Source organism: Salmo salar, chromosome 05 (genome assembly GCF_965601325.2).
Source record: "Salmo salar chromosome 05, fSalSal1, whole genome shotgun sequence".
NCBI classification, from domain to species: Eukaryota; Metazoa; Chordata; class Actinopteri; order Salmoniformes; family Salmonidae; genus Salmo; species Salmo salar.
Window position 1 is genome coordinate 59,866,655 of NC_138295.1, and position 24,360 is coordinate 59,891,014.

The 24,360-nt window shown below is 43.8% G+C and overlaps 1 protein-coding gene across 1 annotated transcript; it reads left to right on the forward strand.

The window, feature by feature from the left end:
* Positions 1-3,136: 3,136 nt before the first annotated feature.
* Positions 3,137-22,377, forward strand: nr2f5 (nuclear receptor subfamily 2, group F, member 5). Its single transcript, XM_014200768.3, is given in 5 exon segments — positions 3,137-4,244; positions 17,058-17,095; positions 17,097-17,339; positions 17,742-17,988; positions 20,298-22,377. Coding segments are annotated over 5 exon segments (1,212 nt in total). The 5' UTR covers positions 3,137-3,877; the 3' UTR covers positions 20,615-22,377.
* The last annotated feature ends 1,983 nt before the right edge of the window (positions 22,378-24,360 follow it).

Genomic DNA, 24,360 nt, shown 5'->3' on the forward strand with positions numbered 1-24,360 from the left:
ATACCTGATCAGTTTATGGACACCTTTCTGAAATGGGTCATATTTAGCATAGCCAGAAGAAGCATTGCACTGTGGACCTCTGGCGTTGTCAGAGCCTCCATAAATTACCCAGTAAACCTGTTGCCTTTGCATTTGCTAGGCAATCCTATGCGGTCACGTTTACCCCCCCCCCCAACCCCTCTTACCCCTTAAACCCAAACCTGACCGCCAGTTGTTGTGGTAGTCTATCACTTAAACATGCAAAGGTAGTGGTTCATTCATTTAGAACTAACTAGTTTGACATGGGTTCGGTTGGTATGAGCTGTGATATCAATTTCAATCATCAAGTTACAGCTAAATAACAACAAAAATAACCCTAATTTATGTTTAGGAACACAATCCAAAATGTTATTGTCATCTTAATAAGCTATTATCAACGTCCATATAATCAGGTCTCTTTATAGGTGGCACATCTTTACCTGCATTGACCCTTTTTTGCACTGGCTCTCTTGAACTGGCTATGCACACCCACTTGACTCTACCCACACACTCACACATACTTACAATGACACACCAACACACACATACACACACACATGCACACTACATACACCCACACACACATAACCCCCACCCCCCCACACACACAGCCTATACACTTTCACACTCACTACATACGCTGCTGTTACTGTCTATTATATATCCTGTTGCTTAGTCACTTTATCCCTAACTATATGTCCATAGCTACCTCAATTACCTCGTACCACTACACATCCACTCGGTACTGGTACTCCTTGTATATAGCCATGTTATTTTTACTCATTGGTATTCGTTATTTACTGTGTAATTTATTCCTCCTGTCAGTATTTCTATGTTTTATTTTCTATCTTTATCTTTAACTCTGCATTTATAGAAATTGACTCATAGTAAGCATTTTACTGTTAGTATACACCTATTGTATACGAACCATGTGACAAATAAATACAATTAGAATTTCATGGATCGTTTTTATGCCTTCTAATTAATCTGCAATGGAAACTGATCCAATTTCACTAGTTCCACATTTCAACAGTTCACTTAAGTCAATGAAAACATAATATACAACTAGTATTGGTCCATCTACTTATGTTGAAGAATGGAGGAGTACATATAATATGCATTTAAAAATAAAAAAAATTGGTTGAACCTCATTAAATGTTGCTTTGCTCAATTACATTTACTTGATAACTCCTCCAGCCTTCCTCATAAGCCTTCAATGATTAGAATTACACCCTAATTATTAGGCCCCCAGACCAAAAATTGCCCTTGGTCACTAGCCTATAGCCAATGGAATGCTCTAATAGCGAGTCAAGGGGCTAATTGGAAGACAGGTAAGGTTACATGTGACAACAATTATGCTGAGCGCGAGGCCAACTTTTTCGCCCGGGGCACTTGAAGCACTGCACTCAACCTGGCTAAAAGCTAAGTGGGGTCCCGTCCTCTTCGCGCTTTTTTCCTTTGGGGAAATCACTAAAACGTTAATGACGTTTTTCCGTTCGCACAGCTTATTTCTGTGAATGTGAATAACCCAGGCTGTATTCCGTTTATACTTTAGGCCTACTGAATATTTGGTTTTACGCATGGCTTTCAAACCAACCTGCACCGGCAATAGGTTGGCTAGTGACATTGTAATCATATATTTTAAAGATTAGTTATCCTCATTATTGAAAAAGTAAAAATCATAAAAGCAAAATGTGTGGAGCTTTGCATTTCTGAAAGCGCCAAGCCTTCATGCCACACGCTGTTCGGTCTGTTCTGGTACAAGTGTTCAAACAGCATGAAAGCTAAGTAGAATATGCCTTCTAAATGGCACAGGTTAAAATTGTGTGAATGAGTTCACGTCAGAATAGTTATAGCGGGTTAATGGCATTTCCATTTGCCATAATTTATTGGCCTTATGAAAGCTAACTTTTGGCGCACACGGTTGGGGACATGTAGGGAGTCTTTCCTTCTGCATGTTATAACACGTCTGGGGAAAAAAAATCTACTCACAGATCTGTTGCGAGAAAACATACATTGTTGGTATTGTCAAAGTTGTTAGGCTTAAATGTTGTTAGCAACGTCTGACATTTCAGGCCGGAGTTAGAAAATGTGAATTTGTATTTGAGTTAGGCATATAGCTTACCTTCGATGTTCACTAACGAATGGCTGTTACATATACTACTATTAACATCCCATGATCCAGGCCTAGGTTATCAAATTCCGCAGAGTGAAGGGTTGAAAACATGTACTATTTTGGTGGAGTTTACTTTTAGTCTTCACATGGGATTCTGCTGCTGTCATCTACAATGGTCTTATTACTATGACAGATCAGGACCTGTCTGGAAAATATAATTAGGTCCCTACTGTTTTCAGCTTGAAAACCCCATTAGAGAAAAAAACAGTAGTAATCGTTCATTACTGCTATGGCCTTTTGTGCATTGATATCCAGATAGCAAGTTTAGCTGCACAACAAACTGACAAAATTAACACTCCATATGTGTCTCTTGGCGAGAAGTTTGTCACCTTGGTTTGGCACAATCGATAATCTTACTGTGAAAACTGTATAGCATTCCGAACGTGGGCATAACATTAAACATTCAGAAAGAGTGCGTTGTGGTATCAGTAGGATATACAAGTAATTAAAACATTTTTAGAAAAGTAAATTAAAGTGGGGATGATTGAGTTCAATAGCCATCAAATAAACAATGAAGAAAAAAAAGCTCAATTAGAGTGGAAAAGTTTATAAAGACTGATGTTTGGGGACGTATTTGACATAAGCCTATTACTTTGATAAAGACATTTTACCCTTTGAGTGAGGCCTAACAGTTTTGTGTTATTATATTTAAAAAAATCAAGATCTATGTCTACGTTGATTTGTGTATACGGCTACACTCTGCTATACAGTAATAACACAGCCACTCTATCAACCAGAACATACTGTATAGCTGCTAATCGGCGGCTGCCCAATTGGAGAGTGCCTTACTTCTTTATTCTCCTCTAGCCAATTGAATCTGCCCGTTCATGCGTAAAACCGTTCTCAACGAGAGGAGGAGTCATGCCTTATATGGTAGTTTTGGCCTTATATGGGGTGGGGGGGGGGGGGCTACAAGCACGGCTGTTTAGTGTCATTTTCACCAAATTCTAACTATGATTCTCAGAGATGGGACAGGCTGCCGACGGGTGAAGTACATGATTGGCAAAGATATCTGCTTGTAAACATACTGCATCTACCACAGAGCACTCCATCCATGGTTTATCGACATTTCTATTCAGACCTCATCGTGGCGCACAACATTAGAGGAACGAAAGCAACTTTTATTTTGGTATTGCACGTCCGTATGTGTTCACAAGACAACTTCGATCACATAATTGCGTAGAACTATGGTCAGTATTGTGTTTTTGTGATTGAGAGAAAATGTTGATTTAGTTCAGTTCGAATATTAAGCAGAATAAGATTCGAGGCAGTCGATATTCATGACCATGACACTTTAACGACCACTTCTCCATTCTGTACATGCTGTATTGCTGGTCGACTTTTCAAATACACTTAAGTTTTTCAGAGAGCGTGTTTATGGATTTCTGCGGAGAGGCGAACACTGGCATTAGGCTCCATTCTTACGAAATAGTCATGTTGATACCGTGCTGTCTTCGTAAACTTTGATAGAAGTTTACAGAAGATACGTTTACGACAGGGACATTTGATTAACTAATTAAGAAAATCTATTTGAGAATATATTAAATACTTTTTTGGAGGAAGTGGGAAGCGCCTTTTCACCCTGCCTTGTTTTCCCAAGACGTCAGAACGGATTCTTATCTCCTCCCCGCGCTACGGAGTTGGACTCGTATCTGTTGTTTAACCAAAGTGTTTTAGGATAGCATGGCAATGGTAGTAAACCAGTGGCAAGAGAACATTTCGGCGGATCCTGGGTCCCAGCTCCAGATTTGCAGTCAGGAGCCTGGCGGGACACCGGGAACCCCTTCTGGTTCCACCCCGGGGAACGATGCACTTTCCGGGGACAAGATCCCCAACGTGGACTGCATGGTGTGCGGGGATAAGTCCAGTGGCAAGCATTACGGCCAATTCACCTGCGAGGGCTGTAAAAGCTTCTTCAAGCGTTCGGTGCGACGGAACCTCAGTTACACATGCCGGGGGAACCGGGACTGTCCCATCGACCAACATCATCGAAACCAGTGCCAGTACTGCCGACTGAAGAAGTGCCTCAAAGTCGGCATGAGAAGAGAAGGTAAGACAGGATTTTAAATTCGGTGAAGACTGTAGCCTTTATGTAAATGTAATGTAAACTATTAAAATGTTCAAATTGGTTTTGGCGGACGTTTGGTGTCAAGAATATCGGTGCGTAAAGTTGAAACCATATAACGTTAGCGCTTTAACGATGGATATCCGTGTCTTATAGCTTTCCTGCTTCTATCAGTCATAGTTCTCCTAAAAAGGCATTTGTAGTCTGCTGTAACGCAATGCTTGTTGTTTCAGATCGTCTACCCTTGTATTTCCTATTCAATGCACAGCTCCCTTTGTCTCCCCATTAATTCTGGTGTTTGCTCCCCGACACCCTATTCGCTACAAGAGGGCCCGCTACATGTATTGTATTGTGCATGTTTAAGAACGGGTCAATTAATGCGAAAGATGAACAGTGGCAACGTGTTCGCAAAGCACTGCGTTTCACCTTGAATCAGTCAGCTAGTACCTTGCTGCGTCATGTTCAATCAGACGAGTTGTGTTAATTATAACACGCGAACCAGACATTCGAAATTACCACAAGAGCGTTGCACATGCATGTCTCCATGCTGGACGTCGTTGTACTCTGTGTTTTATGCGTTATCCACCAACAATACATTTCTATAAACACAAATGCATGCATCGCTGTGCAGTGTAGCCTACTCTGGAGTCAACCTTGTTAGCTTATTGGAATAGATTTTATCGCAAATTATATACTGTAATTATTGATAAACATGGGCACGCAAGCTGTTGTGGATACTCCAAAAGGTTCCTATGATATGACCATGAACAGTGCAAATAGTGACACAAGCTGTAGTCAACAGAAGACGCGCGCTCTGTGCATGAAGCACGCTGTGTTTAACTTCCAGTGTGTGAGTGTATCTAGCCAGGGGCGGTTCTGGGGGGGGGGGGGGGGGGGGGGGGGCAGTGCCCCTGTGACAACAATTTTGGACCCCCTTGTGGCCCCCCTAAATGTGGAGTATGAAATCATTTTTACATAACTAATTTTTGCTATCTTTCTTTCTTTACATCCGTTATTAGACAGTGGCAAAGCGGAACACTAATGATTATGAACATGGTATTTTGCCTGCTAATGCCTGTAATGCAGTGAAGAAAACGATATGACAACAATAACGTCTAATGTAACTGGCCCCAGCTTGGCCCCCCCAGTTGAAATGGACTAAAACCGCCACTGTATCTAGCAGGCAGGCCTATTACAAACGAGGTCTTGAATACAGTAGCCTCTGTCCTAATGAACTAACTATACAATACATTTTAGGTGGAAATACCCGTCCTTTCGCCTAAAATTATCCTTCAATGGATCTCGTTAGTGTGCTAGTGTGTACGCTGTACACAGTTCATGTAAAGCACTGCAGGGTAAATTTAGTCGGCCATGGCCCTTTCTGATTGAATGAACCCGTGGAAATCTCCTGACGCACCGCAGTCTGTTGACCTTTCATCTACATAAACACACTCAATATGTTATCAGATCATTATTTGGCTACATTATATATTAACTACTGTTTTGCTATGTTACTATTATATGGTCTAGACTATTATTCAGCATAAACACGATTTAAAAAATCTAAATTCTTTGAAGTGTTGATTAAATTGGTACAGGTCAATCATACGCAAAACAGACTCATCCTCGTCGTGGATTATGGCCTAGAGATGTGTCTTCGTAAGTGTCAGTGCATTTGAGGAACAAAAAAAAATAATCGCACTTCTTTAAAATATTAAAAGTGTTGGTTTTACATTGAAGATCACGACGTGGTTAATGCAGGCCTTTTCTAATTGACATTCAATCAATCATTATAATTGAAGTGTTATGAAGACTTGTGTTGTACTACAACCAAGTGTTAACAAGGCTTTTAAACGGCAACCTTTGTCAACCTTTTCTGAGTTATAATCCCTGTGAATTTTGGAACATTTTGGAAATACACAAATGTACATTCCTGCTCAGAATATGGATTTGAAATAATCTCAAATTGATTGTTGAAACTATCAATAATTAACTTTGTAATAGTTATTCAACAACGAGTGTTTGCTCTTGGGTTAAAGCAGAGGACTATCAGTTCTTTAACAGTCATCAGAAATATCTTCTGTAATTTTCCCAAATATAAAGAAAGCACTACAAGGTATTGCCTACTTGTGTTATGCAAGCCATGCACAAAATAATAATCTAAATATCACGCTATTCTCGACACATGGATTGGTAACCAGTGGTGTGTATTCATGGATGCCAAGGGAAGCCAGGCATCCCCAAAAAATTTACCAAGAAAAAAATATATACTGAAAAAAATATGAAGTATTGGTCCCATGTTTCATGAGCTGAAATAAAAGTTCCCAGAAGTTTTCCACACGCACAAAAAGCTTATTTCTCAAAAAAAATGGCACAAATTTGTTTACATCCCTGTTAATGAGCAAATCCCCCTTTGCCAAGATAATCCATCCACCTGACAGGTTTGGCATATCAAGAAGCTGATTAAACAGCATGACACAGGTGCACCTGGTGACGGGGACAATAAAAGGCCACTCTAAAATGTGCAGTTTTGTCACACAAACATTTTAGCCAGGTAGCCTAGGACAACAATAAATAAAAGCATGTACTGTTTGACAGAGTGATAGACTGTTTCGTCAACGTGAAAGAGAGGAGGATGGCATTGGCCTTTCTCTACAAGTAGGGTGAGTCAACATGTTTATTCTACTTGCACGCTCCTGCACACACACACAGAAATCGGAACCATGGACAGCCACATCATATTTAGCTTATGATGATTGGACGAAATAGTTTTTTGTATCATTCAGTTGCCACTGTATTAGACTAAGCATAAGTGATATGATGATGTTGAAATGCTGAAGTTGAAATGGGGCTGGAATAGTTGAAGTAGCTCCTGTTTTCTTTTCGACTTGCAATAACTCTCCTTGGTTCTAAATCAATGGTTGTTTAGTTGTCCAAAAATGTCAGAAACATGAACTTGCTTGACCATACTGTAGGTCACGTAACTGTTTGTTACATGCAAAATGCTTTGTGGACTTCACTGGACAGATTATAGGTTATAGAGCAAACAACGCAATTATCACAACACATAGGTTGAAATATGGCTTTTTTTCTGGCTTCCCCAGTGATTTTACCCACGCCCTTCTACTGTTGGTAACATTGTTAAAAGTAACGTATTGATGGTGTAGGAGGCCTCTACCAGTGAAAATATACAAATAGAGCATAATATCAGCAACAAAGCATATAAAAACAAACCTGACAGGTTATGTTTGTGGTTAGGTGGGTCTTTCTTGTTGACCAAGTCGGTGCCCCGCATCTCCCCTCCCTCTCCAAAAATGCACCACTCCCTAGTGGCGAAATTCTGTTAAACATGGAAACTTTTTAGTAAGGTACAAAAAGTGAGTGTGTAATTGATCCAATCCATGCAGTAACTGGCTCCAAAATATACCGCACACACATCTGCATTATTTAAGACAAGTTTCACATTCGCTGGTGTTGTACGTGGCTAATTCAGGAGTGTTATTTGGACAGTCCAGCTGATCTTTAGGGTGACCCTTGACTGAGAGGTCACTCTATTTCAGCCCACATACATATCTAATATCTCGTGTTAAAGGTTGATTTATACAAAACAGTCATATAAAAGGTCATGTTTACCTCTTTGCTGCTCTACCTGTTTGGCACCTCTAGCATCTCTACTCTCCATGTTTCTCAATGACATTCCTGCTTAGAGTAGAACACTGGTTTAAGGGATAAGGAAGGAGTGAGGAAGAGAGAAACAGTGAACCTGTGCAACTGGCTGACAGTTACCTTGGGCTAGTTGGGAGTGAAGTGCATATCATGTTCTGCTGTCTGAATGTTCCGTATGTGCTCCTCTGACCTTAGTGAGACCAAAAAAGACCAATATAGACTGTGATGTTTGTCAAATTCACACGTTCGAAGAACACACTGTATACTTGACACACAGACAATTTTACATTCACAACTAGCAGCCTTCCCATGCATACAATACATTCCCTACCAGCTACCACACATAGTGACATGGTCACAGATACCAACTCACATAGCGACATGCACCCAGAGATTGGCATGGACAGGCACACTGTCCATTAGAGTACACACTCTAGATCAGAAGTATCCAACCTTTTCTAGCGTGGGAGCTACTTTTAAAAAATGAAACGTGTCGCGAGCTACTTATTTTTTTCTAGCTATGTTTTCTGTCAATATACCTGGTAAAATAATGGTTAATAAACAAGGGGGGGTCCTATCGAATTTTTCTTCCAAATTCTGTTTTATATTTTCCCAACTGATTTTAGATTTTCGTTTTTTTCAACTCTCAAAATTGCAATTATTCATAGAGAAACAACAAAATTGGATGTTCTGAGTCCATGTCAAAGCTTAACCCAAAACAGAATGCACATTTTTTAAATGTTTGGAATAAAACTAACAAATACATTTTTTGTGTGTAATTCCCCTTTAGTTGTGCATCTGTCCCTTTAATAGCACACCTAGCAAGTGAGCATTGTGCTGTCGAATGTGCTGGTCTAGTGATGGTTCTGTACTGCAAATGCTCATTTAATGGCAAAGTTTTCAAATAATAGATACAAATTATATACTTACTCATGATATACTTCTGCCAGGTATGCCTACTTTACAGTTAATATTTAATTGAGAAGGATTGTATGAAGATGGCGCCGAAGAACATGGCTGACGTTTTAGATTCTCCCAACCAATTTTGCAATTTTGTAATTTTTTTTGCGTTTTGTGTAACTTATTATTTTACTTATTGTGAACATAATGTTGCTGCTACTGTCTCTTATGACCGAAAATATCTTCTGGACATCAGAAAAGCGATTACTCACTGCGGACTGGAAGAAACATTTTACTTTAACGAGTCCGACGAGAAGGATATCCTGATTTCACTGGAACAATCCCAGACCCACGCCTTTTGCGTGAAGAAAAGACGCTGGAAAAGAGGACGCAGATCGGGGATCCTTCTGAGAAGCCAGAGGCGAGCGAGTATACTCCCAATGCCTTCCATTCTCCTTGCTAACGTGCAATCTTTAGAAAATAAAATTGATGCCCTACTATTAAGATTATCCTACCAACGGGACACAAACAGAGACGCTACCTCTGGTAAGACGAGGGGTAGGGGTGTGTGTCTTTTTGTCAATAACAGCTGGTGTGCGATGTCTAATATTTAAAAAAGTCCCGAGGTATTGCTCGCCTGAGGTAAAGTACCTTATGATAAGCTGTCGACCACACTATCTACAAAGAAAGTTCTCATCTGTATTTTTTTGTAGCCGTCTATTTACAACCGCAAAGCGAAGCTGGCACTAAGACCGCTCTCAACCAACTCTATAAGGCCATAAGAAAATAAGAAAATGCTCACCCAAAAGCGGTGCTCCTAGTAGCCTGGGACTTTAATGCAGGCAAACTTAAATCAGTTTAACCAAATTTTTACCCGCATGTCACATGTGCAACCAGGGGGGAAAAAATCCTAGAACACCCGTTTTTCTTCAAAAAATAACGATGGTCATTATGGCCAAACAGTTCTATTTTTGTTTCATCAGAGAGTCAGAGGACATTTCTCCAAAAAGTACAATCTTTGTCCCCATGTGCAGTTGTAAAATGTAGTCTGGCTTTTTTATGGCAGTTTTGGAGCAGTGGCCTCTTCCTTGCTGAGTGGCCTTTCAGGTTAAGTCGATATAGGACTCATTTTACTGTGGATATAGATACTTTTGTACCTGTTTCCTCCAGCATCTTTACAAGGTCCTTTGCTGCTGTTCTGGGATTGATTTGCACTTTTCGCACAAAAGTACGTCCATCTCTAGGAGACAGAATGCGTTTCCTTCCTGAGCGCTATGACGGCTGCGTGGTCCCATGGTGTTTATACTTGCGTACTATTGTTTGTACAGATGAACGTGGTACCTTCAGGCGTTTGGAAATTTCTCCCAAGGATGAACCAGACTTGTGGAGGTCTACCATTTTTTTGCTGAGGTTTTGGCTGATTTCTTTTGATTTTCCCATGATGTCAAGCAAAGAGGCACTGAGTTTGAAGGTAGGCCTTGAAATACATCCACAGGTACACCTCCAATTGACTCAAATTATATCAATTAGCCTATCAGAAGCTTCTAAAGCCATGACAATATTCTTGAATTTTCCAAGATGTTTAAAGGCACAGTCAACTTAGTGTATGTAAACTTCTGACCCACTGGAATTGTGATACTGTGAATTGTAAGTGAAATAATCTCTGTAAACAATTGTTTGAAAAATTACTTGTGTCATGCACAAAGTAGATGTCCTAACCAACTTGCCAAAACTATAGTTTGTTAACAATACATTTGTGGAGTGGCTGAAAAAGTTTTAATGGAGTTTTAATGACTCCAACCTAAGTGCATGTAAACTTCTGACTTCAACTGTATCCCAACCAGAAGCCATGGATTACAAGCAACATGCGTATCGAGCTAAAGGCTAGAGCTGACGCTTTCAAGGGGTGGGAGACTAATCCGGACGCTTCTAAGAAATCCCGCTATGCCCTTAGACAAACCATCAAACAAGTAAAGCGTCAATACAGGATTAAGATGGAATCCTACTACACCGGCTCTGACGCTCGTCGGATGTGGCAGGACTTGAAAACTATTACGGACTACAAAGGGAATCCCAGACGCGAGTTGCCCAGTGGCGCGAGCCTACCAGATTAGCTAAATGCCTTTTGTGCTCGCTTCGAGGCAAGCAACACTGAAGCATGCACGAGAGCACCAGCTGTTCTGGATGACTGTATGATAATGCTGTCAGTAGTCGCTGTGAACAAAACCTATAAACAGGTCAACATTCACAAAGCCACTGAGCCAGATGGATTACCAGGACGTGTACTCAAAGCATGCGTGGACTAACTGTCAAGTGTCTTCAATGACATTTTCAACCTCTCCCTGACCAAGTCTGTAATACCTACATGTTTCAAGCAGACCACCATAGTCCCTGTGCCCAAGGAAGCGAATATAACCTGCCTAAATGATTACCGCCCGAGGCACTCACGTTGGTAGCCATGAAGTGCATTGAAAGGCTAGTCATGTCTCACATTAACAGCATCCTCCCGGACATCCTAGACCCACTCCAATTCGCATACCACCCCAACAGATCCACAGATGACGCAATCTCAAGCGCACTCCACACCGCCCTTTCTCACCTGGACAAAACAAAATAGGAACACCTATGTGAGAATGCTATTCATCGACTACAGCTCAGCATTCAACACCATAGTGCCCACGAAGCTCATCACAAAGCTAAGGACTCTGGGACTAAACACCTCCCTCTGCAACTGGATCCTACAACACATCTGCCACGCTGATCCTTAACACTGGGGCCCCTCAGGGGTGTGTACTTAGTCCCCTCCTGTATTCCCTTTTCACCTACGACTGCGTGGCCAAACACAACTCCAACACCATCATTAAGTTTGCTAACGACACAACAGTGGTAGGCCTGATCACCGACAATGATGAGACGCCCTATAGGGAGGAGGTCAGAGAACTGGCTGTGTGGTGCCAGGACAACAACCTCTCCCTCAATGTGAGCAAGACAAACGAACTGATTGTGGACTACAGGAAAAGGCGGGCCGAACAGGCCCCCATTAACGTCGACGGGGCTGTAGTGGAGTGGGTCGAGAGTTTCAAGTTCCTTGGTGTTCACATCACCAACAAACTATCATGGTCCAAACACACCAAGACAGTTGTGAAGAGGGCACGACAAAACCTTTTTCCCCTCAGGAGACTGAAAAGATTTGGCATGGGCCCCCAGATACTCAAAAGGTTCTACAGCTGCACCATCGAGAGCATCCTGACCGGTTGCATCACCGCCTGGTATGGCAATTGCTCGGCATCTGACTGTAAGGCACTACAGAGGATAGTGCGAACGGCCCAGTACATCACTCGGGCCAAGCTTCCTGCCATCCAGGACCTATATAATAGGCGGTGTCAGAGGAAAGCCCATCAAATTGTCCGAGACTCCAGTCACCCAAGTTATAGACTGGTTTCTCAGCTACTGCACACAGCAAGCGATACTGTAGCGCCAAGTCTAGGACCAAAAGGCTCCTCAACAGCTTCTACCCCCGAGCCATTAGACTGCTGAACAATTCATAAAAATCGCCACAGGACCATTTACATTGACACCTCCCTCCTTGTACACTGCTGCTACTCGCTGTTTGCCTGTTACCTATGCATAGTCACTTCGGCCCCACCTACATGTACAGATTACCTCAACTAGCCTGTACCCCTGCACACTGACTCGGTACCGGTGCCCCTGTATATACTGTAGCCTCGTTATTGTTATTCTTATTGTGTTACTTTTTATTATTACTTTTTATTTGAGTCTACTTGGTAAATATTTTCTTCTTCTTGAATTGCACTGTTAGTTAAGGGCTTGTAAGTAAGCATTTCACAGTAAAGTCTACACTTGTTGTATTCGGGCGCATGTGGCAAATAAAGTTTGATTTGATTTGATTGGGGGAAAGTATTTCTGTCAACCCACAAGACGGTTATCACATCAGCTGGCTACACACGGAGTGACAAACGCACGCACCACACAGACAGACAGGGGCAATATTGCTCGAAATTAATTGGCAGATAGTGTTAGGTTTGGCTTTTTCAGCCAATAGTGGCTAACTGGGTGTGGGATAATATCAATAAATAGTAGCTGGGAGCTTGTGGTGTCTGATACTTCTGAGATTTGTTTATGACAGTTTGCCGTGGAACACGTGAAAATTGCATGTACTTTCAGAATCGTTTGGCGATTTACTCAAAGGTGGGCTGCTAGCTACTGGTAGCTCGCTATCGACCTGCTGGAGACCCCTGCTTTAGATTGTTCATAGTAAGTACATAGTTACGACTGTTCATAGACAGAACATTCAAAGACAGATTATCTCAATTGTGACTCCTAGTGTGTGTCCCTCAATGGTAAATAACACAGGGAAAGTCCTGTATATTGATATTCAGTTACTCATACATAGGATTGCTACAGTTGGTGACCCTTGGTTCACACCGACCAACCACAGAGACGGATATACTGTAGGTCAACGGGAACCAGAAACTAAACATTAATAATGGACATGTTCAAGGTCCAAATGTGAGGTTGACCCTATTGAGTAAGTACCACGGCTCGCTAACTGACTGCCTTTATTGACTAATCCATACACGTTGTCCAGTTTGTATGAGCAGTCAATCACAAACCGGGACTAGTTTGCCCCCTAAACTCTGGCCCGCTAAAACATTTCCCTATTACAATACTGTCATAGTGTATTGACATGTTAGAATAGGTTTCTTTAAGTCCAAGCTGGCTGTGAGGTTCCAGTACCATGGCTTCCATATTGACAGAGGCCTTGCCATTATTCACTGCCAGAAAGCAGCCTCCATTGAAGTGATAGGCCACGAAGAGACCATAGAGCTGAGGCTCTAGTCGTTTCCCATTCTGATATCCCCAAGGCTAGCATTTAATATTTTAGAGAAGGGGGATGTGTGTGGAGGAATAGAGCTCACTCTGCAGAGATGGGCTTCGTTTGACACCTCAAGGTGAATAGACTCCAGTTCACGATACATTGCTTGTCATATTGTCATATTTCTTTGTTGAGTCTCAAATTTTCTCTCTTGTCTGTACAATAGCCAGGTTAGCCTATTGCTACAATATGAAAGGCTAGCCTTTACATTAAGTCTAGCGTTATCCATGTCCATTGTTACATTTTGAAGTATTGTTTTTGAGTCCAGGTGACTTTACACCAATTTTCTTGAGAAACAGCCATTGAGTTTTTAACTCAATGTAATGGAAATTATTGAGTCGCTCGTATAGCATAGCTTGTTGTGTGATCGAATAGATAGAAAACCAGACCACTCCTTCGTGCAGGGTGCATTTCTGTTATTAATTCACATCTGCTTCATCAAAGCAGCGCCAACGTGACTGGGTGGATATTAAAGGGGCTACGTTTGCAGCTAATGCATCTGAGCATCCTCACCGGGAAGCTCTCTCCATCTCCGTCTGTCTGAATCTCTCTTTTTCCCTGTCTCTTTACCTGTTCCCTCTCCCTTTCCATACAATGTCATACTTCACTCTGTCTCCCTCCCTCTTCCTCGATCCCATTGTCTCTTTCAAGGGTTCCCAAACTTTTTTACGATGGCCCCCCTTCCAGCATTGAGGAATATCCCGTGCCCCCCCCCCCCCCCCCCCACGCACACGCCACGTCTATTTCTATGGGCACAAGCACTGTTCATAACACAAACTGTTCACAGCCCTCTTGTTGGTGGAGAGAATTTTGTATGTTTAAAGCTTATTTCCTGCAATTCCACGCATTTTGTCATGTCTAATGTGTATATATGTTGTGTGTTTTGTTAGCAGACTTTTAAGGGACTACATGAAAACCATTATACCACTTATCTCAGTTGACAATGAGGCTGTGCCAAATCTGTCATGCTTCTAGTACATAGCCCCTGACTATGACCTTTTACAGTAGCAGATAGTCCTTAACTGTATTTATCTACAATAGTTTGCTCAAATGTCTTGTACTTCTAGCAGTGACTAAAGGCCAAATAAGGACAGCCTTGGTAAGATGAGGCTTAACTCCACTGCCACACACTCTCTGTGACTCGCTGTGGTGTTTTTTTTTTTAAAGTCGCCCATGATACCTGTTTCGTGCCCTTTTCTCCCCTCTGCCTTATTTATGTACCATGAGGTTAGATGTAGTGCCATGGTCTTTCTGTTTGGGGTTTTAGGCTCTTTAGTTGTTTGGTCCCACTGTTTGCCAGTCTTTCCAACCACACTAGGCCACCGCCGACCAATTAGAAATCGGAAATCGATTATGGCAGGCATTCAAATCTGTCGCTACATTCTCTCTCTCTCTCTCTCTCTCTCTCTCTCTCTCTCTCTCTCTCTCTCTCTCTCTCTCTCTCTCTCTCTCTCTCTCTCTCTCATCCAATGCCACTCACTGTCTTTCTCCCTCTCCCTTTTACCCTGTCTATGCCCTTCTCTCCCTGTCTCATTCATTTCCCTTGCTCATTCACATAGAGATGCTTTTGATGCGTCATTTCGACTCATGCATTCACACACAACCTCCTCAAAGATGCCTTTCAGAAGACAAGTGGATGTGGTGGATTTGGCGTCTGGTGGGTTATGGCATTAATCATTATGATGCATTGATACATTTAAAAAAAAATGCAGATAGTTATAACATACTAACCTCTAATGAAGGACAACCGTGCTCTAGAAAAAAGTTCAGGTTTGAGTACGACCAGGAGTTTTTTTGTTGTGAGTGACATGGTTTGGCCCATTGTTCATTGCTGTCTCTGTACGCTACGTTGTTGTTTGCAAAATGAGACAACATTCTTTCCCCGGGACAGAAGTTGCTTGAGTTCAAGAGAGACCAGTATTTTTTGGTCACAAACTCAAAAGTTTTTCTAATCAGTCAACAGTCTTGAAATTCTATGGATGTATCTATTGACTTACTATGTTCTTGAGTGATTTGACCTGTCCTCTTTGATACACTGTAGTGTATTCAATTTTCACAGCTATTGTGTCGAAGGACAGGTAATACTGAGTTTCAAAGTATTTTCCAAATCCTAGCCTGCCCCCCCTCTCTCTCTCTCGCCCCACTCTCCTACACTATTTTCTCTTGCTCCTCTCTGTTATCCTTTTCTATCTCTCATTCTGTCATTACCTCTACCTTCCCTCATCACCTCTTTCTCTTTCTCTTCCCTTCCCTTCCCTTCCCTTCCCTTCCTTCCCTTCCCTTCCCTTCCTTCCCTTCCCTTCCCTTCCCTTCCCTTCCCTTCCCTTCCCTCCTTCCCTCCCTTCCCTTCCCTTCCTTCCCTTCCTTTTCTCGTACTCTCTCTCTCCTTCTCTCTCTCTCCCTCGTTCTGTAACTGTAGATGGAGTTATTAGTCAGACAGCGGGGATGACTGAACAGGTGTTATCCAAATGGGCTTTGAGCCGCCACATCATAGTTCGGCGGGGGTGGGGATGTGTGCTTAGCCTCTGCGTGCCCTCTTCGGCTGAGCCATTTGGCAGTGTGTGTGTGGGGGGGGGGGGGGGGGGGCAGAGGTGTGAAGAACCGTAGTGTCTTTACTGGCTGCTGGTTGCCATTACTCATTGATGCACAGCACCGGGGTCTGCCGGTCAGGAGACAGAGTGCCGACACATTTAGAGCCACAGAATTTACCACCCGTTTCTCCACACTTTGCACCCCTCACCTACAACCTCCACCCTCCTTCCTCCTATCCCCAGGCACCCGCCATGACATGTCTTTTAGGTGGCCCTACATATTCCCATTGAGAGAGAGCAGACTCGTTTGAATGCCTCTAGATGGTGCTTTATGACACGGTGGTAATTGCTGCCTACTAAATCAAGCCGGTTAGTGCTGGATGCAGTAATGACGACGTGATGACAGAGAAGCTTCAGGTCCTAAATGTTACTGTAACTGTGCCAGGTTGGATTGAAATAAAATCTCGTAGGATAGGTGGATAGAGTACAGCCACATGAATGAATGAAAGGTGCAGTAGTCTAACCAAGTTAGCTCCTACTGTACCTGCACCACGCCAAACAATTAGCTTCTAGCACTTGAGTATTCGCTTATGAAATGTCAAAAGAGGGAAAATGTATTTTGCTCATAACATTCAAATACCATATCTCTTTATTTTCTTAACCCTTTCTTTCTCTTTCTCTCTTTCTTTCTTTCTTTCTTTCTTTCTTTCTTTCTTTCTTTCTTTCTTTCTTTCTTTCTTTCTTTCTTTCTTTCTTTCTTTCTTTCTTTCTTTCTTTCTTTCTTTCTTTCTTTATCTCCCTCAGCTGTCCAGAGAGGCCGCATGTCCAACTCCCAGTCTAGCCCGGGGTCAGTACCTGACCAATGGCAGTGATCCTTACAATGGGCAGCCCTACCTATCAGGATTCATCTCTCTGCTGCTGCGCGCCGAGCCCTACCCCACATCCCGCTACGGGTCCCAGTGCATGCAGGGAAACAACTTGATGGGAATCGAGAACATCTGTGAGCTGGCCGCACGGCTGCTCTTCAGCGCTGTGGAGTGGGCCAAGAACATCCCCTTCTTCCCTGACCTTCAGCTCATGGACCAGGTGAGGAGGACCCCCCCTGATCCCTGACTAGAAACTATGCCTGACTATATCTTTTTTTTATGCCTGACTATAATCTTTTTTTATGCCTGACTAGAAAGTAGAAATGATGAATGCTTAGAGATGTGGTGTGGTCACTTTATTTGGGTTGTCCCTTATGGATGAGCTGTAGATGCTCAACACAGATATTGCCCAGAACAAATATGTCTATGTCTGCATTTGGTATGTCATGTAAAGGTTCAATTGTGGGGTCAGCAGCCTTTAAGTTGGAGCATATCACTAACACTTGCCATACTCAATCATCTGCATTAGGAAGATAAACACTGTTTTTATCCTTGTTTCCCAGAACCACCCTCTGTCTACTCTGAACTAACCAATTCTACCATCATTCCTCCCGTGCCCTAGGTGGCGCTCCTGCGCATGTCATGGAGTGAGCTGTTTGTGCTGAACGCGGCCCAGTGCTCCATGCCGCTGCACGTGGCGCCCCTGCTGGCGGCGGCTGGCCTGCACGCATCGCCCATGTCTGCGGAGCGCGTGGTGGCGTTCATGGACCACATCCGGGTGTTCCAGGAGCAGGTGGAGAAACTGAAGGTTCTGCAGGTGGACACAGCTGAGTACTCCTGCCTCAAATCCATCGTGCTCTTCACTTCCGGTGAGTGGTGTTGACTTTAGTGGTTTCTGTTTCTATATGTCTTTGTTTATGTCTATCTGTTGGATAGTTTGTGTTGTATTTTTTGCGGAACTACACATATAGGTAATAGTGGTCACTCCAGATAAGTTAGTAGACATATAGAGTCTGCAGTACAGCATGTGGTTAACAACCAAGTGGTTAACAATGCCTTTGTAAACAATGTATCAATAATGTATGGATACCATACAAATATTATCATGGATGGACTACTGAGATAAAGAAGCATACATATTGGTGAAATAGCGATATAAAAACAATAGTTTGCTTATTGCTTTGATACACCACTTTTGCCACTGTATGAGGCACAGTAGATAGTTATGGTTATTCTACGTCACCCAGAATGCTGTCAGATCTGGGATTGGGATGTGTTGAGGATTCATTGTTTATGACCCAGGGGGTATGAGTGTGAGAGAACCCAACTCTGAGGTCTTGCTTTTTGTTTCCTGTCGATCGCCCTTTTCTTCGTCTCCATCACACAGCTTGTCAGAATCACTTTGCATGTACCTAGCTCTGGCCCGCAGTCTTCCGTTTGGATGGCTGAAGAACCCCTTCACTCTTCTCATTTATTTCATCACCCTCTTCTCCTTCACGCTACCATCTATTATTGAAACCAGTCAGCCAGCCCCTCCCCTTTCCTCCTCTCCAAACCCCAGCCCTCTCACCCCTGCCCCCACCACTGTGCTTGAATTATTCATGGTGGGTTGCAGCGACAAGGGGGATTCGCCACAGCCCAGGCCCTGACCTACATAACCCCTGTAGCCCTGAGCATCCATGTGATCCGTCCCACAACTCCAGCCAACACACACGCATGCACACACACATGCACGTACACACAATGAGATAGACAGACCAGTCGTTGACCAGGCCCCCCCATCGAGACCTGCCTGCATGAGCTAACAAGGACAGACAAACTCTCAATACCCCCTCTCACCTCCGCCCTCAGACATTCCACCCTATATCCCAGTTCCATCACCCCGAATCAAAAAGCGGCCATCTTACCACTGCCACCATCTTCATCCCCAGAGTGTGGCTGTGTGTGCCCAGGGAGCCTGACAAAGGGAAATGGTGCCTGCGGAGGTGTTGGAGTTGCATGCGAGGGTTCAGTCACACAGACAGACCTAGCTTTCTCAGCCACTGATGCCTCACACAGACCCTAAAATGGCAGATAGCTAAAAAACGACACACCTGCCCTCAAAGTGGGAAATGTGGCAGAATTTGCAGTTATACTCCCCCTGGGGGGGCCCTCTGTGACAAAAATATGAGGCATATTAATCTTTTGTTATGCGGAACTGAAGCTCAGCAGGACCAAGATTGCGCAGGGGGGGCGATTAAAGGGTACTGTGACAAAGGGACTAGCGTGCTGGGTGGCGGGTAAAAGATCCTGTCCCAGTGCTTCTGCTGCACACTAGAGTAAAGCACTTGGGAGAAAATTACCCTCACTGTTCGATGCAGCCTTTAAACAAGGTTCATACTGGGGACAGAAACACTGGCACAGTAGTACTGAACGTTCAGTATGGTACCGTGCAGTACAGCACAGCACCGTGCAGTACACTAAATGGGACTTTGTTTTGAGTTCACCCACCTCTGACCCTTTAACCACGGAGCTCGAAGGGTGTGAAAAGTATCACACACAGTCAACACACTCTCTGTGTGGTGTGAGACTCACACCAGGGACCGGTGCTAGGGGAGGTGTGAGACTCACACCAGGGACCGGTGCTAGGGGAGGTGTGAGACTCACACCAGGGACCGGTGCTAGGCGAGGTGTGAGACTCACACCAGGGACCGGTGCTGGGAGAGGTGTGAGACTCACACCAGGGACTGGTGCTAGGGGAGGTGTGAGACTCACACCAGGGACCGGTGCTGGGAGAGGTGTGAGACTCACACCAGGGACCGGTGCTAGGGGAGGTGTGAGACTCACACCAGGGACCGGTGCTAGGGGAGGTGTGAGACTCACACCAGGGACCGGTGCTAGGGGAGGTGTGAGACTCACACCAGGGACCGGTACTAGGGAGGTGTGAGACTCACAACAGATACCGATGCTAGGGGAGGTGTGAGAGCATGGACAAAACCTCGACCCACAACTGAAGGCAAAGGGAATTGTATTCCACTACATTGAATGACATCTTTACATAGGGATACTGACATTTCAGCTCTAATGTATGTACGTAGCTGGACACAATTTCACATTGCAATTCAGTGTTAGGTCAACTCATCAAAACCATAATGAACCAGAAACTCATCAACGCCTAACCTTCTCCTCCCCTTCTCAGATGCCATGGGCCTGTCGGATGTGGCCCACGTGGAGAGCATCCAGGAGAAGTCCCAGTGTGCCCTGGAGGAGTATGTGAGGAACCAGTACCCCAGCCAGCCCAACCGCTTCGGCCGCCTGCTCCTGCGGCTGCCCTCCCTCCGCATCGTCTCCTCGCCCGTCATCGAACAACTCTTCTTCGTGCGCCTGGTGGGAAAGACGCCCATCGAGACGCTGCTGCGCGACATGCTCCTCTCCGGCTCCAGCTACAACTGGCCCTACATGCCCGTGCAGCGCGACCGCCCCATCTCCCTCCACTACAATGAGAACGGGCCCTGAGGAGGACGAGGCACTGCGTATTCAGCTCTTCATCAAGCATTCATCGACCATCCCTCAATCCCTCCCTCCGTTTATCTCCTCCATCCATCCCCTGGAAGACCACCACCGTTCCGCCAAAAAGCAGACTGACCACCTGACTATCTCACCACACCCCTCCCCCATTCACCAATCCAGCCATTCACACGCCTCTTCTCCAGGGGACCACAGCCAAACGAGAGACTTGGTGGAGGCCATGGCCCCTCCTACTTCGCCATCGCCACGTTTGTGAGGTGGCAGTAGACGGGCCGGCTGGCAGAAGGGTTTTTGCGCCGTTCTCCTGCAGCTCTGTAGGACTCACGCCGTTAAAGGCAATTCTGTCAGTCTCGGACTCGAAGAGGTTGCGGCTACTGGCAACGCAGTCATTCTATTGTCGGCACTGTGCTTGCATCTAAAGGAGACGTGTCCAAGAATCTCCACTGTCTGACGATTTAGAGCAAGGCCTTTACCGATAGAACTGCTTGACCGAGAGAGCCAGGCCAAAGGTTCTTCATCAACCAATTATTTTTTAATAAACCAGAAGCCATTAAAACATGAATGCCAAATTTCCTTGGAATTTTCAGAAGACATTTATTGTGCGTGTGTGTGTATTAGCACTGTTTATAATGAGAGAAATTCATGATTGTGTCCATATGTATGTCATTGACTCATAGACATCCACATTAAGGGGTATGTTGAGACTAGCTCAGGTTCAGGGTGTAGAGAAAGGACAGACAGGACAGACAGGACAGGACAGACATGCCAATATCAGTAGGAAACAGAGAATCATGCCTCACCCAGAGCAAAACACCTATCAACAGCTTATATCAAAGTGGAACATGGATATTAATTGTTTGGATTGTCTTTGTGGTAGTGGTGACAAAAATACCTTTTGTTTTGTCTATAATTTGATGTCAGAGGGTGTGTGAAGTTGCAAAAAAATATATTAAAAAATAGGCACTTGCAATGTGAAACTATCCAGAACCCACACTTGACCTACTCCCATCATAAACACAGCACTGGTAGATTCTTACTCAGCCGCCATTTTGAGGTCAAAACTACAGGGCCACTAACTGGTAATGGTCAGTGTACTTCCGCCACTGTATCCCTTCATAACATCTACATAATGCTGTCATAGGAATGACATAACACATGCCAGTTAATGCAATGTTAGTTTCATGTCACAATCACATTTGATGTTTTTGTGAAAAATGTAAATTGTTATGGAGCCTTGATCAATAACCATTTGAAAACTAGTTGTACTTGCCTTAGAACAAGATTTTGTCACTGAACATTTATTTTATGACTGTGCCATAATCTGAAGTTACCTGTTATGACAGGCAATATGTCCTCCACATGACATTGTCATGGAGGGTAGAGACCGCCTCAATTCAATTGTCATTCAAGCAGCATACTAGGACATTGTATCACAAACCTCCATTAAAGTTACAATGGTCATCTACTGTGATTTAGCATAGATATTATTATGTGTTTGTGTTACCATCAATTGATGACGGGCTGTAAGGCAACACTGATTGTTGGACGACCAGTCTGTTTTTTTAACGTGGCACTGGGGTATCAGCAACAATTATTGGGATTTGAAAGCCATTGGGACCTTGGAGAGCAGGACTGTCTGTTGATAAATTAGTTCACAGAATATTTCTATAAGAGTATGTTTTTTTCTCTCTCTATTTTTGTTTGGAAATATGGATCCATTAATTGAAATAAAAATATGTTGTTCACAGTTATTTATCCGCCTTGTGTTGCTATGATCTCAACCACTTACACTTACACTTGTAAGACCAGCCTAATGCTGTTAAAACATGACTTACAGATGTCATAACCATGACTAACGTTTTAGATGTTTAACTAGACTATCAAAAGTATATTCACTTCAAACACCATGGCATATTCTGTCATTATGACTACAACACAATACAACTAAATTCTCTTTTACCAAAGAACAGGCTGAAATCAGGTGATACACCAAGTCAATATGAATTTAAGTGGCCATTTTAGACAAAGCTTATGACAGATGGCTCAAGTCAAATGGGTAATTCCATGTAGTGCAGTCCATTGGCCATGAGTAGTAGTCACTCAGTGTGGACAGTATGTTTATCTTGAGCTGTTTGGATATGATGGGGTACAGAGGCATGAAACAAATCAATAGTCTAAACCAATCAGTGAGAAACAAATTGGGGGACTCTCCAACTCTCACGGCAGGGTGCAGCCCAAATGTTGATACTCCCCTGCTGTTAGTGTGAGAGATAGAGTGTAAACAAACACTCTGACCTCTCACTTAATGATGTATGTGTGTGTTTGAGTCAGGGAGAAAATTAGAGTGAAAAAGAGAGAGAGAGCGAGAGAATCAAGAGAAAGTGCACACATGGTCTTTGACCCTTCAGTTCAAGGTGGTGTGTGTGTGTGTGTGTGTGTGTGTGTGTGTGTGTGTGTGTGTGTGTGTGTGTGTGTGTTTGTGTGTGTGTGTGTGTGTGTGTGTGTGTGTGTGTGTGTGTGTGTGTGTGAGCTTGGCGGGTGGGTGGGTACTGTATGTGTAAACAACATCTGTGGTCCTTCACTCGGAGTGGCAGCTCTGTGTCAGCCTGATAAAGGTGAGAGAGAAGAGCTCACAGGTCCTCTGCCTCCCTAAAGACATGCTTTATATTCAGTCATTCTCCCCCCGCCCTCTCCTCCCATCACACACCACTACCCCACACTGTAACCTTGTGCCCTTTACACCCCACCTCCCTCCCACCAACTGCCTTACAGCCTTCTCCCTCCACAGTCCCCTACCCTTCATAGCCTTGTTCTGTTCCCCCCCCCCCTTCTCTCACACTATCCCAGAATGGTGCGTGTGGTGAGTAGGAGAGTGACTTATGCCTTCATTTCAGAGCTGTCACTCCTGGCCAAACACCATGACCCCTCAACCCCCATTTTGGAAGCACACTTTTTTTCCCTCCCTTGGTATGAATATAAAAAACACATGTGGCCCAAAGGTGTGTGAGTAACTGTGTGTGTGTGTGTGTGAGTAACTGTGTGTGTGTGTGTGTGTGTGAGTGTGAGTGTGAGTGTGTGTGTGTGTGTGTGTGTGTGTGTGTGTGTGTGTGTGTGTGTGTGTGTGTGTGTGTGTGTGTGTGTGTGTGTGTGTGTGTGTGTGTGTGTGTCTGTGTGTGTGTGTGTGTGTGTGTGTACACTACTGGGGGGTAAGGGTAAATCAAACCCTGACATGGCTGCTTTGAATGGCTTGAGAATCATTACTCTTGCCTTCTGTTTTGCACACCTGCCTTTTTACAGAGAACATTTCCACCTACGCATATGACTACATAGACATATGAATCAGTAGGTGGAGTCAAACATCAAATTCAAGGTTGTATAGTAATTCCCCATGTGTGAACAAAGAAGTATTTCATTGAATAAACCAATATTGGAACAGCATTGCAAAAGACCTGCATGCATTTTAGCAATCTGGAGGTTAGGCCTCACCAATCAAGGCTCAAGTCAGAGGTTGGGATGATAAATACAATAACCCTGCCGATACGTCATGCGTAGCCTGACAGTAATTGTTCCAGGTCCCATCGCCTCCTAAAACACGCAGGTACCTCTGGAGATGACACACACAGGCACCAGTCACATGCATTTAACCCAGACAACTCCTCAATCTGTATTGACAAACACTTCACATTTTGCAAAGGGTTCCGCAGATGAGCAATGCGTGTGAGGAAAATCTGTAA